At 50.9% G+C, this 17679-nt stretch overlaps 1 protein-coding gene across 1 annotated transcript; it reads left to right on the top strand.

Annotated features, from left to right (window-relative positions):
* Window positions 1-528: 528 nt before the first annotated feature.
* Window positions 529-12568, top strand: LOC130477908 (PHD finger protein 13-like). Its single transcript, XM_056849988.1, has 7 exons — window positions 529-533; window positions 5099-5439; window positions 5574-5617; window positions 10211-10303; window positions 10885-11470; window positions 12070-12114; window positions 12316-12568. Exons 1-7 carry the CDS (start codon window positions 529-531, stop codon window positions 12540-12542), a joined length of 1341 nt encoding a protein of 446 aa, XP_056705966.1. The 3' UTR covers window positions 12543-12568.
* The last annotated feature ends 5111 nt before the right edge of the window (window positions 12569-17679 follow it).

Below are 17679 nucleotides of genomic sequence, written 5' to 3' on the forward strand. Positions count from 1 at the left end.
TATTATATCATTTTGTGTGTCATCAGTGCTTGGTGTGTTTGTTTAACCATCTGGAGGTTGGCAACTCTACTCTCAGCCCATGCGGAGGCAGGCAATGGCAAACCACCTCCAAATGTTCTCTTGCCTTGAGAAAACCCTATGAGGTTGCCATAAGTCAGCTGTGACTTGACAGCATGCATGCACGTGCACACACACACACAATGTGTGGTGTAATGGTTAGTGTGTCAGACTAGGAAATGGGAGACCCAGCTTGGAATCCCCACTCTGCCATGGAAACTCGCTGGGTGACCTTGGGCACGTCCCACAGTCAGCCTGGCCTACCTCACAAGATTGCTGTGAGGATAAAATGGAGACGAGAATGCTGGAAGCCATTCTGGGGCTTCTTTGGGGAGAAAAGTGGGGTACAAATGAAAGCAATACATAAACTCCTTTTGTTCCTTTGGAGGAGCTACGCTTTGGTTTAATATTTTTTTTTATATTGCCTCTTAGCAGCCGCTTTGTTAGTCTGCTTTGTGTCTATTCTTTGCTATGTGGTGAGTGCTGTCTTACTTACCTTACTTCATTTATACCCCGTCTTTCGCCCCAACGGCGACCCAAAGCTGCTTACATCATTCTCCTCTATTTTATCCTCTTATTTATGGGTTAGTGTTCACTTCCCACTTGGCCCATCAAGACATCAACAGCTGGAAGAGAGAGAGAAATTATTAGATACAATCCAATCAAAGGAAATAAATTTGCAACCTTGTGTGTGTTTACACAGAAGGTAAATCTCATTGAGTTCAAGGGAACTGACTTCATGGTATGAGTTCAAGATTGCACCATGAACATTTTTTTTAGTAAGAGATACACAGCCAGATGCTTGAGTCACAAAATAGGACTTCAGTGTGATTATTTTTGGCTAAACTATGCCCATTATACACTGGGCATGTGGAATTCTTTGCCACTGAGGTAGTTCTTGCATCTCATAGAATCATAGAGTTGGAAGGGACTACCAGGGTCATCTAGTCCAACCCCCTGCACAGTGCATGAAATTCACAACTACCTCCCCCCAGTGACCCCTACTCTATGCCCAGAAGATGGGGGGAAACCCAGGATCCCTGGCCAATCTGGCCAGGAGGAAAATTCCTGACCTCGAAGTGGTGATCAGCATTTCACCGGGCACGTAAGAAAGGGCCATCTCAGATGGTTTGTCTGTACCACTTCTGAACATGTTCTGTAATCATGACCACATGAAACTGCTTTAAATTGAATCAGACCCTTGGTCCATCAAAGTCAGTATTGTCTACTTAGACCGGCAGCGGCTCTCCAGCGTCTCAGGCGGAGGTCTTTCACATCACCTACTTTCCTAGTCCCTTTAACTGGAGATGCCGGGGATTGAACCTGGGGCCTTCTGCGTGCCAAGACGATGTTCTACCACTGAGCCACAGCCCCTCCCCTTGTTTATCTAGTTCATGCTTTTACAGACAGATTGGTTAGATCTTCCACTGCAGCCAAGGACTCATTAGACCAGGGTCCCCAACATGGTAGGCAATACTGACTTTGATGGACCAAGGCTCCGACTGAGTATAACGCAGCTTCATGTGCCCGTGTGAAAGCCAATAAAACATGTCCTCAGGCTAGACTACTACCCAGCAGGGCTGCCTTACATATTTGCCTGAGGGTGGCCAATGCAGCAGGGGTGCACACACCACCACCGAGAGAAAAAAATGATTCTGTGATTGCATAAGGTGAGGGCAAGAAGCAACCAGGTTGGGGCATCTCCAGGGTTCTAGCTGTTGAGATTTCGTCTACAAAGGAAGACAGCAGGGGCTTTGCTTTTGGCAGATATATTTTATTCATTTGTTCAGCACAGGTACGGCTCACTCTTATAAAGATCTTAGGGTTGCGTATATCAATGTCCCCTTTGTACACTGGGTTTTGGGCCTCTTCCTACTGCTAGGATGGCTGGTTAGAACCGCTAGGAGGGGCTGTAGCTCAGTGGCAGAGCATCTGCTTGGCATGCAGAAGGTCCTAGGTTCAACCCCTGGCATCTCCAGTTAAAGGGACTAGGCAGGTAGGTGATGTGAAAGACCTCTGCCTGAGACCCTGGAGAGCCGCTGCCAGTCTGAGTAGACATTCTGTTGCAGATTTAAGAGTAGCAGTTCTCTTACAAAGGAATTTTAAAGGGAGATTGGAAAGAGAAACTGCTGAATTACAGTTGATATTCAAACTAAAGTCAATGCATTTACTTGGGCTGAATAAAGACCTTGCATTCATGGCCCATTACCAATGCTGATTTCTCCACACCCATCTCTCCCTGGACATCACAGACTCTTCTGCATATCCCACCTAATCCCATCAAGCCTGCTATTCACATTTACATACTGTTCCTCTACTTAAAGACCGATGGATTCACATTCTAGCTGTATCTGAAGAAGTGAGCTGTGGCTCACGAAAGCTCATACCCTACCAGAAAATATTTTTGTTAGTCTTTAAGGTGCTACTGGACTCTTGCCCTTTTTGACTACTGCAAACAGACTAACACGGCTACCCACTGTGAATACTGACTTGGATGGACCAAGGGTCTGATTCAGTGTAAGGCAGCTTCATGTGTCCATGAGTCCCTTACTGCAAATTCTGGCTCAGTGGGGCCATGATCTTAGGCATTCTGCACAGGATGAATGTTGTGCGCTGCGGAACTTCCTCCCCAATAAAATTGCACAGGAGCACAGCCATGCAACACCAGACTCAATGCGGTTACTCGAAAGTAGGGGCCATTGGTGGTGGTTGTTTTTTTAAGGCTATCGACAGCCTTCCCCCCAATAGGTGGGGGAGGGTCTCCCGGTGGTTGGCTCGCTGCTGGAAGGGAGGCGATGCAACGCGTTAAGTGAAACCGCAGCGTTTCTGCACCGCCGGTTATCAGTAGGGAAAAAAGACCGAATGAAACGCTTAACGAGCCAGGGGGGGAAATACGATTGCTTCTTAAAAAACTTTCCTCTGCCCGGGCAGCGTTGCAAAGCTCGGCTCCTTCCAGCCGATTCCCTCCTTGCAAGCGTCGCTGGCACGCACCGATCCGGTCCCGGGGTGGGGTGGGGTGTCCCCCGAGGAGCGCTGCAAAAGCGCCCCCACCCGGTCCGCCCGTGTCCAAAATTGCACGCCGAGTCCGGGAAATCCCCCCCCCAACTCCTTTAATGGTGGCGAAGGGCAAGCACCTTGGCCTAGATCGTGCCCTCCCCTTTCCGAGTCTCCTCCCCCACCCTTCCCAATAATCATCTCATAGAATCATAGAGTTATAGAAAAGGGCCAGAGTCCAGTAGCACCTTAAAGACTAACAAAAAACATTTTCTGGTAGGGTATGAGCTTTCGTGAGCCACAGCTCCCTTCTTCAGATCTGCAGTAGTAGAAAAGAGCAAGAGTCCGGTAGCACCTTAAAGACTAACAAAAAACATTTTCTGGTAGAGTATGAGCTTTCGTGAGCCACAGCTCGCTTCTTCAGATCTGCAGTAGTAGAAAAGAGCAAGAGTCCAGTAGCACCTTAAAGACTAACAAAAAATATTTTCTGGCAGGGTATGAGCTTTCGTGAGCCACAGCTACCTTCTTCAGATCTGCAGGAGTAGAAAAGGGCAAGAGTCCAGTAACACCTTAAAGACTAACAAAAATATTTTCTGGCAGGGTATGAGCTTTCGTGAGCCACACCTCGCTTCTTCAGATGTGCAGTAGTAGAAAAGAGCAAGAGTCCAGTCGCACCTTAAAGACTAACAAAAATATTTTCTGGCAGGGTATGAGCTTTCGTGAGCCACAGCTCCCTTCTTCAGATCTGCAGTAGTAGAAAAGAGCAAGAGTCCAGTAGCACCTTAAAGACTAACAAAAAACATTTTCTGGTAGGGTATGAGTTTCGTGAGCCACAGCTCACTTCTTCAGATCTGCAGTAGTAGAAAAGAGCAAGAGTCCAGTAGCACCTTAAAGACTAACAAAAAACATTTTCTGGTAGGGTATGAGTTTCGTGAGCCACAGCTCACTTCTTCAGATCTGCAGTAGTAGAAAAGAGCAAGAGTCCAGTAGCACCTTAAAGACTAACAAAAAATATTTTCTGGCAGGGTATGAGCTTTCGTGAGCCACAGCTCCCTTCTTCAGATCTGCAGGAGTAGAAAAGGGCAAGAGTCCAGTAACACCTTAAAGACTAACAAAAATGTTTTCTGGCAGGGTATGAGCTTTCGTGAGCCACACCTCGCTTCTTCAGATGTGCAGTAGTAGAAAAGAGCAAGAGTCCAGTAGCACCTTAAAGACTAAGAAAAATATTTTCTGGCAGGGTATGAGCTTTCGTGAGCCACAGCTCCCTTCTTCAGATCTGCAGTAGTAGAAAAGAGCAAGAGTCCAGTAGCACCTTAAAGACTAAGAAAAATATTTTCTGGCAGGGTATGAGCTTTCGTGAGCCACAGCTCCCTTCTTCAGATCTGCAGGAGTAGAAAAGGGCAAGAGTCCAGTAGCACCTTAAAGACTAACAAAAATATTTTCTGGCGGGATACGAAGTATCTGAAGAAGTGAGCTGTGACTCACGAAAGCTCATACCCTACCAGAAAATATTTTTCTTAGTCTTTAAGGTGCTACTGGACTCTTGCCCTTTTCTACTACTGCAGACAGACTAACACGGTGCCCACTGTGAATTATAACATTGAGTCGGAAGGGCCACTAGGGTCATCTAGTCCAACCCTTTGCACAATGCAGGAAACTCACAACTACCTCTCCCCCGCCACACACACCCCCATGACCCCTACTCCATGCCCAGAAGATGCCCAAGGTGCCCTCCCTCTCATGATCTGCCTAAGGTCATAGAATCAGCACTGCTGACAGCTGGCCATCTTACAAGAAGAAGGAGGAGGAGGAGGAGGAGGAGGAGGAGGAGGAAGAGGGACAACCTCCTCCTCTCTCCCCCCCCCCATGCTGGCGGTGGCGGGAGAAGCGCAAAGACCCTCCAACCCGCCCAAAGCGCAGAGGCGGCTCCCCCGCCCCGTCGCCGGTCGAGCCCAAGTGCGCGAGGGGGGGCGTGGCTATGCGCCTCCGCGCCTCCCCCCGCCCACTCCCAGCGCGCCCTTCGGACCCCCCCCTTCCCGCTCTCCAGTTGGTCCCGCCTCCCGCCCGCCCCGCCCACCAGGGGGAGGGAAGAGGAGCAGGCGGGGCAGGAGGCGGAGTTGCCGCCCGGGAGCCGGCGCCGGTGGCTGGAAGCGGGCAGGGGAGCAGCAGCAGCAGCAGGGAGCCGCCTCCTCCTCCGCTTGCCCTGCCGCGCCACCCGGGCCCTCCGCCGCCGTTGCCGCCTTCCTCCGCCGCCCGGACCGGTGCGCCTCCCGCCCGCCCCCCCCCCCGAGGGTGACCGCCGCCGCCGCCACTGGGGCCCGGCGGGGGTCCGATCCGCAGCTGCCCGCGCCCTGCAGGAGGGGATGAGCGGCCCGGAGGAGGATGCAGGTGAGAGCCGAGGGGGTGGGGTGGGGTGGGGAGGCGGGCGGAGGGGAGCTCGCTGGGGGGCGGGAGAGCCAGAAAAGGGGGGCGCCTCCGTTTGCACCCGCGCTGACGGCCGTCTCTTCCCCCCCCCCCCGCAGGAGCCAGCCCCGTGCCCAGCCCGGGCGACCCGGCGGACGACGAGGTGAGCCTTGGTGTCCCCCCCCCTCCTCCTCCTCCTCCAGGGAGCCGGGGCGGAAGAACCACCCTTGCGGGGGGGGGGAGGGAGAGAAGGGTGTGCGGGTGCCCGGACCGGGGAAATGGGGGGTGCGGGGTCGCCGCCGCGGGTAGGTGGGCGTCTGCCTCCCCCCCTTCTCCTCCTCCTCCCCCCTGGCGAGGGCGGGGAGGCGCCATGCCGCCTTTCCCTTCCCCGCCAGGAGGAGGAGGAGGAGGAGAAGGGGGGCGGCGGGGCGTCTCTCTCCCCGCCCCCCCTCCGCCTTGGCGGGAGAAGAGGGGAGGGGGGGAGAAGAGACCCCCCCCTCGACCTCTTTCTATACTGGGGGGGGGAGGGAAGAAGTGATCCGGCGGTCAACTTTAAACCGGGGGTCGGCTTAGGAACCATTGGCCTTCTTTCCGGGGGGGGGGGGGCGGCGGCCCTTTTTGCCTTGGCGGGAGGAGGGGGGGTGAGCCTGGGGAGGGGGGGGAGAAGAGAGACCCCCTCTCGACCCCTTTCTGAAGAGAGACCCCCCCTCCACCCCTTTCTATACTGGGCGGGGGGGAAAGAAAGTGAGCCTGGGGAGGGGGGGAGAAGAGAGACCCCCTCTCGACCCCTTTTCTGAAGAGAGACCCCCTCTCGACCCCTTTCTGAGTAGACTCCATGCCTTTCTGAAGAGAGACCCCCCCCTCCACCCCTTTCTATACTGGGCGGGGGGGAGAAGAAGAGAGACCCCCTCTCGACCCCTTTTCTGAAGAGAGACCCCCCCCTCGACCCCTTTCTATACTGGGCGGGGGGGAGAAGAAGAGAGACCCCCTCTCGACCCCTTTTCTGAAGAGACCCCCCCACCCCTTTTCTGAAGAGAGACCCCCCCCTCGACCCCTTTCTATACTGGGCGGGGGGGAAAGAAAGTGAGCCTGGGGAGGGGGGGAGAAGAGAGACCCCCTCTCGACCCCTTTTCTGAAGAGAGGCCCCCTCTCGACCCCTTTCTGAGGAGACTCCATGCCTTTCTGAAGAGAGACCCCCCCCTCCACCCCTTTCTATACTGGGCGGGGGGGAGAAGAAGAGAGACCCCCTCTCGACCCCTTTTCTGAAGAGAGACCCCCTCTCGACCCCTTTCTGAGTAGACTCCATGCCTTTCTGAAGAGAGACCCCCCCCCTCCACCCCTTTCTATACTGGGCGGGGGGGAGAAGAAGAGAGACCCCCTCTCGACCCCTTTTCTGAAGAGACCCCCCCACCCCTTTTCTGAAGAGAGACCCCCCCCCTCGACCCCTTTCTATACTGGGCGGGGGGGAAAGAAAGTGAGCCTGGGGAGGGGGGGAGAAGAGAGACCCCCTCTCGACCCCTTTTCTGAAGAGAGACCCCCTCTCGACCCCTTTCTGAGTAGACTCCATGCCTTTCTGAAGAGAGACCCCCCCCTCCACCCCTTTCTATACTGGGCGGGGGGGAGAAGAAGAGAGACCCCCTCTCGACCCCTTTTCTGAAGAGAGACCCCCTCTCGACCCCTTTCTGAGTAGACTCCATGCCTTTCTGAAGAGAGACCCCCCCCCTCCACCCCTTTCTATACTGGGCGGGGGGGAGAAGAAGAGAGACCCCCTCTCGACCCCTTTTCTGAAGAGACCCCCCCCCACCCCTTTTCTGAAGAGAGACCCCCCCCTCGACCCCTTTCTATACTGGGCGGGGGGGGAGAAGAGGCGCGACGGTCAAGTTGCAACTCGGGGTCGGCTCGGAGCCGTTCGGGCCTCCTTTCCCCCCTCAGAGATGCGTGTCCGGTGTGTGTCTGTTTGGGGGGGGGTCTCAATCTCAAGTGTTTTGAATTGGGGTGGGGGTCGCCGCGGCCCAAGAGGCGCCTCTTCTGTGGGGCTCCGGCTTTTGGCGCCAGGGTGACTCCGCCCCCCCCCTCAGCCCTGCGGCCGAGCCGACAGACCCCCCCCCGTCGCCCCCGGCCCGCTTTTGGGGGGGGGGCGTCCCTCTGCGCCTCCCCTCCCCCTCCCGGTCTCTCGCCGGGACGGTCTCGGCCGCGCAGGCGCCATTTTGGGAGCCATCAGGTGTGCGCGGAGGCGCGACCCCCCCCCACTCCCCGCCCCCTCCCCAAGGAGAGGCGGGGACATCCAGAGAGTGTGTGTGTGTGTGTGTATTGGGGGGGGCAACACGTGTGTGTTGGGGAGTGTGTGTGTGTGTTGGGGGGGCCAACACGTTTCAGACCCCCCCCTTGAAACTTGTTGCTCTCTTCTCCCCCCCCCCCCCAAAATACACACACACACTCCCCATCAACTCCCCAAGGAGAGGCGGGGGTATCCAGAGAGCGTGCCATAACCCCCCCAGGGAATCTTTGGGGAGTGTGTGTGTGTGTATTGGGGGGGGCAACACGTTTCAGACCCCCCCTTTGAAACTTGTTGCTCTCTTCCCCCCCCATACACACACGCTCTCTTTCCCCCCCCCCCATACACACACACACTCCCCATCAACTCCCCAAGAAGAGGCAGGGGTATCCAGAGAGCATGCCATAAACCCCCAGGGGAATCTTTGGAGAGTGTGTGTGTATTGGGGGGGGCAACACGTTTCAGACCCCCCCCCCTTGAAACTTGTTGCTCTCTTCCCCCCCCCCCCCATACACACACACACTCCCCATCAACTCCCCAAGAAGAGGCAGGGGTATCCAGAGAGCATGCCATAAACCCCCAGGGGAATCTTTGGGGAGTGTGTGTGTGTGTATTGGGGGGGGCAACACATTTCAGACCCCCCCTTGAAACTTGTTGCTCTCTTTCCCCCCCCCCATACACACACGCTCTCTTCCCCCCCCCCCATACACATACACACTCCCCATCAACTCCCCAAGAAGAGGCAGGGGTATCCAGAGAGCATGCCATAAACCCCCAGGGGAATCTTTGGGGAGTGTGTGTGTGTATTGGGGGGGGGCGCAACACGTTTCAGACCCCCCCCCGCTTGAAACTTGTTGTGCTCTCCCCCGCCCCATACACACACCCCATCAATTCCCCTGGGGCTTATGGCATGCTCTCTAGATGCCCCTTTATCTCAGCAAATGGGGGAGGGGCTTCCTTTAGGCGATCCTTTCCAGGAAGGGGGGGGCGATTCGATTCGAGGGTGTGCTCCTCCTGCAGGGTCGCCTCTGGAGAACCGGGTTCGGATCCCTGCTCCTCCGTGCAAGCGGTGGAGGAGGCTAATCTGGCAAACCGGGTTGGTTTCCCCGCTCCTGAGCACCAAGCCAGCTGGGTGGCCTTGGACTAGTCACAGCTCTCACCCCCGCCTACCTCACAGGGTGTCTGTTGTGGGGAAGGGGAGGTGAGTGTAAGCCGGTGTGATTCTCCCTTAAGTGGTAGAGAAAGTTGGCATATAAAAACCAGCTCTTCTTCTTAAGCTTCAAGGGACCCCGAGGAGTGGGAAACCTGCCAGGGGTTGCTCTTCCCACCCTGAAGTTAGTCTCTTGTAGGAAATAGGCTCTCTCGCCCTGTTTTGGTTGGCAGTGATGGATTGGTAGCTGGGAGGGCGCTGCGGAGTCATGTTTGCAGAGAAAGGCTGCCTTCTCCCACCTTGTTCTTAGTTAACGCCAACTCTGGGAATTGCAGGCTTCCCCCATCCCTGGTGAGGATTCCTTGTGCGGCAGGCGTGTGTGGGAATTACCGCTGCCAGCTCTAGGGCTTGGTTTTTTGTTCTTGAACACATGAACCCGCCTTATACTGAATCAGGCCCTTGGTCCATCAAAGTCAGTATTGTCTCCTCAGACCAGCAGCGGCTCTCCAGGGTCTCAGGCAGAGGTCTTTCACATCACCTACTCATCTAGTCCCTTTAACTGGAGATGCTGGGGTTCGAACCTGGGACCTTCTGCATGCCAAACAGAGGCTCTACCACTGAACTATGAACCCTCCCCTTCTCACCCAGTCTTCTGTTGGGGGCAGTGGAGATTTAGGTGTTGTCTTCTTTAAGGGGATTCTACCTTTTACATTAAAGCTCTGCTCAGCAGTTGCAAAGAGCTTTGGATTGATGCCTTTTCCTTTTCTCCAGTGGATGCCGTGGCATGCTTTGAGATTTGGGGGGGGGGGGGAATGGCAGTGCTGTTCTGGTCTCTTGTGGCTGGAATTTGATCCGCTGCTACTTCTCATTGTCGGGGGTGGGGAGGTACATCATGTTTTGTTTGCCCTGATAGGGATTCCATGGGGAAATGTCGTGACATTTCTAGACGACTATTATTATCCGATAGCAGGATAGTTCCTTTCTCCAGAGGCTTGTCTCCTGCTGTTCTGAAACCCCACTAGTGGAATCTGTTTATTTCTTCCTGGATTTTGAGTTGAAAATGCTGCAGGCAAAACCAAATCTTGCAGGAAATGGGGACCTTTGCTATTTTAAGTCTTATTTTCTGTACTTCATTAGGATAATTGTGGAAGCTTATTTTCCTGTGTTACATCTTCTAAGCTAAGGACAGCTGTGTGTTGAGAGCACTGGTCAGCGCAATACCTAGGGAAAAGGGCCATTATTTTAGAGAGGATGGTCACTGGATCTGGGCAGGGGAAACTGGAACTCTTCTCATTTGGTTGGTTCACCTGTGACATTTTGTGTCTTCGTAGCCACCACAGAAACGACAAAGAACTGTAGAAGACTTCAACCAGTTCTGCACCTTTGTGCTAGCCTATGCAGGCTATATCCCATACCCAAGGGAGGTAAGACAATATCCCGATAAGCTCTAAGGACCTGGTTATCTCCCAATTACCCTCCATTCTCTCCTTCCCCTTGCTTTCTACCTCTAATAGCGCTTATTGGCCTCTTTCCTGGTTCTGGTCCTGTATGCTTGTGTGTTTTTATTGAATTATTTTATAATTTCAATTGGTATTTTGAATTGTTCAGATATTTCAGTGTTTGCTGCCCAGCGTGGTGTAGTGGTTAAGAGCAGTGGTTTGGAGTGGTGGACTCTGGAGAACCGGGTTTGATTCCCCACTCCTCCACATGAAGCCAGCTGGGTGACCTTGGTCTAGTCATAGTTCTCTTAGAGCTCTCTCAGCCCCACCTTCCTCACAGGGTGCCTGTTGTGGGGAGGGGAAGGGAAGGTGATTGTAAGCTGGTTTGATTCTTCCTTAAGTGGTAGAGAAAGTCAGCATATAAAAACCTACTCTTACTCCTTATTAGGTGGAAAGGTACCATAACAAATGTTTTAAATGAATACATAAAATAATCTCACTAGAAAAACCCAATCCTGAAACTATACAGACCTCCTGATGGCGCTCTTTCTCTCTTCCTATTCTAGAATGAGCCGTGGCCTCTTACGGGCAACATGAGCCCTCAGAACAGCACGGGAAGCACCCGAGATAGCGACAGTTGCGCCTCGTCGCAGTACTGCGACTCCCAGATGCTGTCCGATGACGGAGGGATCAGGAACGCCAAATGCAAAGGGACCGGGGACCTGTTCCTGAACTGCTCTGATGTTTCCGGCAGCTTCTGCCCTACCCGGCCCCATCAAGCTAAGAAAAAGAAGCAGTCGGCGAAGAAGCTCATCTTGGACCGAGAGGCTGACAAGAGGGTGATGCCCGTGAGCACGAAGGACGTCAAGCTGGAAAGGATGGAGCCAGGAGGAGAGACTGAAGGGAAAGGAGAGGAGCTGGACTCCTGCCTCCCAAGGGAAGGACTGCAGTCAAAATCCCTTCTAGAGCAGTACATAAACGAGGAAAACGGTTGGATCTATGGGGTGCAGTCAGCCGAAAAACCAGCGACTGGACCTCTTGGGCCTGAGGAACAGCGCACGTGCAAAGAGGAAAGAGTCAGCCCTGCCTGCTGGAACATAAGAGAGCAGAGCAGTGAGGAAGAGCTGAGCAGAGATGGCCTCCAGCTCAGTAGTAAGTACACGCATAATGTAGGGGCAGTCCTCGGGGTCTCAGGTAGAGGTCTTGCTACCTGTGATTCCTTGTTTTTTCAGCTCATTTTTCTCTTGCCTTCTCAGCAAGGATCTCAGGGAACTGTACACATTTTATTTCCTCCCCTTCATTTTATCCTCACAAGAACCCTGTGAGGGAGATTAGAAGTGACTGGCCCAGGGTCATCCAAAAACTTGCCGTGGCGTAGGGATTTGAACCTGGGTCTTTCTGACCCTAGTACAGCTCCCTAACCACTACGCCACACAGAATTCAGCTGGAAATGTTGAGGATAGAATGTGGGGCCTTCTGCATGCCAAGTATCTGTTCCGTCACTGAGCAATAGCTTTCCCCTCTTAGCAGGCAGTATTGTAGCTGGACATCTTTGCTGATTTATTTGGGCACAAAATTGTAAAAGGAAGAACTTGAAGACTGCAGATTTCTTACTTGATTGCAGTGAGAGCTGTAAATTGTTTTAAGAACTTTTGTTGGCAGAGTAAGTGGTAGTAGTAGAGTCAGGATTACGGTACAGATGTGGACACTCTTTATTTATGTGATCTCTTCTACTTTTTTTCCCCTCCCAGCATCATCTGAGGAGTTTGCTGCTTCCTCAGACAGCAAAACAGATGGTACGTATTGTGTGGTAATGCAAGATTCCAGTAGGGGGGGCAAACACCACTAAATATTAGCTGGGGGGGGGGCCTTTGGTGCGAAGGATTGTCAAAGAACTCTATTGCTCAATCTCATCTACAAAAGTTATTTCCAAAGTCTCTGGAATGTATATATTCATGTGTTGTTTTAAGTTATTAATGCTGCTGTTTTTCTTGCAGAGGACGACGCGTGGGATCTGATCACTTGCTTCTGCTTAAAGCCTTTCGCTGGGAGACCCATGATTGAGTGCAACGAGTGCACCACCTGGATTCACCTCTCCTGTGCCAAGATCCGCAAATCCAACGTGCCCGACATTTTCATCTGCCAGCGGTGTCGCGATGCAAAGCAGGAGATCCGCCGCTCCAACCGAGCCCGCACTGTGCCACGCAAGCGCTTTTGTGACTGACTCTGGTCCAAGGGGTCGTCAGGTTCCCTTTAACGGCAACCCGGAGAAGCAAGACAATCACAATGCAGGAACGACTTCCTGGGGAGGGGTATACTCCTCCAGTGAAAGTGGCCCCCCTACACTTTCAGATTCTAGGACAATGAAAGGTATCTTAAGGCTGGTGGGAGCCGTTCTCCCTTTGAAAGAGCCTGTAAGGGTTGCTGCTGGTCTCAGGGTTACACCAGAGTAGGAGATGCAAAGGTTCCTGGCAGATACAAGTGACTGGTTTGGTGGATACCAGTGCACAATGCACTACGTCAGCCAGAAGCCTTTTTGCCCTTCCGCAGATACAGCTCGGTGCCTTTCTTCAGTATGTGTGTATGGGGAGATTTGTCCAAATTTCGTTCCGGAGTGTTACGATAGCCACCTTGGTTTGTGCGGTTATATTTCCCCCAGTCTTTTTAATTCTCCAACAAAACCTGAACCACACCTTAAACCAGGTCAGTTTTCATCTCCACAAACTGCTCTCAGAGAAAAAGCACACCTACATCATAAGGCAGTTTCCTTCCAAAGTAGAACGTGTGTCAGAAACAGCAGTTCTTGTGTTCTGCTCGTTGATTAACAGCCTTGGCCAGCTGCCATCCTAGTCGGAGGTGATCGCCGCTGGTTCTTTTAAAAAGCTTTCTGTATTCACAAACTGGCATGGGCTTAGTCGGGCTAATCACTTATGGGGAATAGGAGGAGAGGCAAGGCCAGTAGCTGCTTAATGTAAATACTTTGTATACAGATACTTAGGAAAAGACTAGCTATATTTCCGTGTGTATCCACTTCCCATTCTAGACCACCCGTTGCACTAGTGTCTTATTTGAAAAAAAGAAAACAGGCAGTGTGGGAGACGACCAAAGCTGTTTAGTGGAAGAGGCGAGGGGGGCCTTGCGACTTGTAAAGAGGGTGGCAGGGGGGCGGTCTCCCGGGCAAGTGAGCTGCACTGAAAAAGCAGATTGGGTCCTGCTTTCCCCACCCCCGATTTTCTCTCCCCGCTCAGGATCTTCAACCTGGGTTAGTGGTGGAGAGGGGGCAGTAAAAGAAAAATCTGCTATGCAAACTACTGCTCCTTGGTCTTAGGCAAGTATGCCAGCAAAGGATCACTTCTTTCGGAGAATAGGCTACACCCAGTCCTCCACGCCTCTTTTTTGACCCATGTGCCTTCTATCTAAACGTTTCACGCAACGGCCACACTCATAAGTCTCACTTTCCCCTTCTGCTTAAGAAGGGCAGACTGCCCAGTCGTCATGCTGCAGGAAGGCTATAGGGACTTATCCCCTTGTTAAGTCAATGTGCCCTTTTCTCCCTCCCAGATGTTTACACGTTTATAGTCACTTTCTATTAAAGATGTATAGTAGTACATTCTGGTCCTTGTCTGTTGAGTGTCTGGAATTATATGTGTAGAATAAAAATACTTTTAACCTTAATCATTCTTATAATCACTATTCTTTACTAATACACGCACACAAACATGAGAATGGGGTGAGGATAAGAAGGTTCAGGAGGATCTTATCAAGATGTGTGAGAGGATTGAACATCACGGGAAGTCCCAGGTTGCAGAGGGAGCCAGCAAAGTAGTTGCAGGGGGGTATCCAGGTGGTGACAGAAGGCCCCTGCTATGTAATCTGCCTTGAGCCTAAGTGAGAAAGGAGGACTACAAGTGAAAAGGAGTTGGTTTTTATATGCCGACTTTCTCTACCACTTAAGGAAGAATTAAACTGGCTTACAATCACCTTCCCCTCCCCACAAGGGACACCCTGTGAGATAGGTGAGGCTGAGTGTGACTAGCCAAAGGTCACCCAGCTGGCTTCATGTATGGGGGGGTGGAGAACTCCAGTTTACCAGATTAGCCTCCACCACTCATATGGAATAGGGAATCAAACCCAGTGCTCCAGATCAGAGTCCACCGCTTTTAACTTCTATTACCATGCTGGCTTTTAACGAGTAAAAAAAAATTAAAGATAAATTTCACTACAAGTCTGGACTACAAATTTGGGGTGACAACGTACCGTAGCTTCTGATTTGTGTAACTTTATTTGATTGTGATTAACTAAAGGCCCTTGGCAATTCCCTTTACACAGTGGCCTGTTAGGTTACATTAGTTTAGCACCAACAAAGAGCATTAAGGTGGTAAGTAGAATATGCTAGCTGAAATTCTGAATAGAACGCTACCCGTTGGGAGGCAGACCTTAAGTTTCTCACTCAATTGGTTGTGTGCATTGACTTGGGATATCAAAGGCATGGTTGTGAGTGGGAAAATGTGATAACGTGCCATTGGATGGTTCAGTAGCCCAGCTGCTAAAATGTTATCCACCAACTGTAAAGTGGCACTTGTCTCAAATAAGCACCTTTTGTGGTAGTGATTAGACCATGGAAGGCAAGGGTGTGTGCAGCATTTTGTCCATGTAAGCCATGTAATCGCTCATCAGAACCAAAGTATTATAGTGGAAAGTTTCAATTTGTTTGGGTGGTGAGGTTTTATTAAAATTGGACTATCAGTTTTCCAGTGTGTAAACATGAAAATCAATAGGCTAGGCTCTATGAAAATATATAAACAGTGTAGTACAAGAGGAAGACCCAACAAGAGATTGACTCAATAAAGGAAGCCACAGCCCTCAATTTGCAAGATCTGAGTAAGGCTGTCAAAGATTGCACATCTTGGAGGACTTTGATTCATAGGGTTGCCATGAGTCTGAAGCGACTTGACGGCACAACACACACAGTACATCACAGCACTACCTGTGCCAGGGGGAGTTAATCTCCCTTGTTGCTATCTATGCTCCTTTAGTTTTATAAGGAAGATTGGACTAACTCAGGGACTTGTCCATTGGTGAGGGTTGAGGCCATTAAACTCCATTTAGAAGGAAAGTTAATGATAGGAACTACTCTTCTCATTAGGTATAAACATATCCCACCTTTCTCCTGAGGATCCAAAGCAGCTTATATTGTTCTCTCTCTTCCATTGTTCTCACCAACAACCCCTGAAGTGTTTACATGCAATAAAACCTCATATTAAGGAGGCAGCAGGAGAAAAGCTGCTCTTTCAAATGTAAATGGAGAGGCCGTCAATAATAATGCAATCTAAGGCTATACTCGAGCTGGCTAGAACAGGTTATAGCAAGGGGCCCCTGTTCCAAAGACATCCCATGCCATTTGGGTCATCTAGATGCTCAATAGTTTGTGTTCATTTCCTTCACAAGCTCATCCAAGTGCAGGCATCCATAAATCGCAGCTGAGCATGGTAGACCGCCGCTGCAGAAGTGAAGACGGACCAGTTTTCCAAGAACAAGTTCGATGGTCCTTTAAAAACCTAACATTTCTGGATGCCGGAGATCATAGAGTAAGCCCACTTTTGGGGGAGAAGAGAAATTGTTTAATGCTTTAGGTGGCGAAGGTTACCAAGTTCAGGTACGGCCATCTCTAATTAAAAGGGCCTCAGCAAGGAGGGGACAGAATGGTCCAAATAAGACCCTCAGGGTCACCCTTTTACAGAGGAATCAAAACTGACTATCAGGAAGCTTCATATGATCATGGCTGCAATCCCACGCCCAGCTACTTAGGAGAAAACCTAGTAAAGGTAGACCCCTGTGCAAGCACCGGGTCATTACTATGTTTACGGGGTCGTTTGCCATTGCCTTCCCCAGTCATTTATACTTTACCCCCGACAAACTGGGTATTCAGCCCCATGGCTCAGAGTTCCATGGAATAACTCTGCTCACAACCTGAGTTCGATCCCGACAGAAGTCGGTTTCAGGTAACCAGCTCAAGGTTGACTCAGCCTTCCATCCTTCCGAGGTTGGTAAACCTAGTAGAACGTACTAAATAAAAATGTATATCATGTAACGGAATACCACTGAGTATGAAAGATCTTCTCAGCAGAAAGTAGCAAATACTTTTTTTTTTTACCAACGGGATAGCACGTGGGCAGGGTGAAAAGGGGAAACACTTTTTAAAATATTTGTGCTCTCAATTTTCTTCCTGGAAAGGTATGATGATGCGAAAAAAGGGACCTCAAAAACAAGTGTGTCAAGGGCTGTCGAGTCTCAGCCAACTTCTGGTAACCCCATAGGGTTTTCAAGACAGGAGACTTAACATAGGCGGTCTGCCATTGCCTTCCTCTGCATACTGAACCTGATATTCCTTGGTGGTCTCCCATCTAATTACGAACCAGGGCCAACTCTGCTTAGCCTCTGAGATCTGATGAGATCAGGCTAGCCTGGGCCATTCCCGATTTAATCATTTACATGAACACATGAAGCTGCCTTATACTGAATCAGACCTTTGGTCCATCAAGGTCAGTATTGTCTACTCAGACCGGCAGCGGCTCTCCAGGGTCTCAGGCAGAGGTCTTTCACATAAACTACTTGCTTCGGTACTTTAACTGGAGATGCCAGTGATAGAACCTGGAACCTTCTGCATGCCAAGATGTTCTACCACTGAGCCTCAGCCCCTGCTTCACACTCCACCCCTTTTCCAGCCACTCCATCCCAACTCTTTTTATTGCAGGGCACTAGCCCATTTCCGTCCTCTTTCCTGCTCCAATTACACTTTCAGTACCAAATCACAAGACTACACATTGTTCAAAGTGAATTTTTTATTTTACTTTCTTTTTTTGTGTGTTTTTTTTTTTTTGCTCAACGTAAGTCGCAGCCGAACCAAAACAATCACAGCATACAATGTGGCTGGTCGGTTTTGCCCTCTGAACAAATGTTTGATAGCGAACTACGCTGTTTGATAGTGAACTACGCTATTCTAAATACAGTAGCAATCCTCAAAAACTTGATTTTCTAAATATAAGTGAAATTCTACATAAAGGCTATTTTATCTTCCCAAGTGGCAAAAGGCATCCGAGATACCGGGTCTCTGATACTGAAAAAATAGTAACTCTTAATACTAACAACAGCACAAAAAATAAATTTGCCTAAATGTGCAAGAATAGAAAGCAATGCATTTTGTTCCCTGCAGAACAGTAGGACAAATTACTCGGAAGGTTATACAGTGGTTGACATCAGCAGAATCTCTAGCAGCCTGTTCCTTCGCACGTTTCCTTAGGTGCGAGGTCCACATAATTCAGCAACACTTGCTCCCATATACATGACTGCAGTTCATGCTC

Source organism: Euleptes europaea, chromosome 5 (assembly GCF_029931775.1).
Source record: "Euleptes europaea isolate rEulEur1 chromosome 5, rEulEur1.hap1, whole genome shotgun sequence".
NCBI lineage: Eukaryota > Metazoa > Chordata > Lepidosauria > Squamata > Sphaerodactylidae > Euleptes > Euleptes europaea.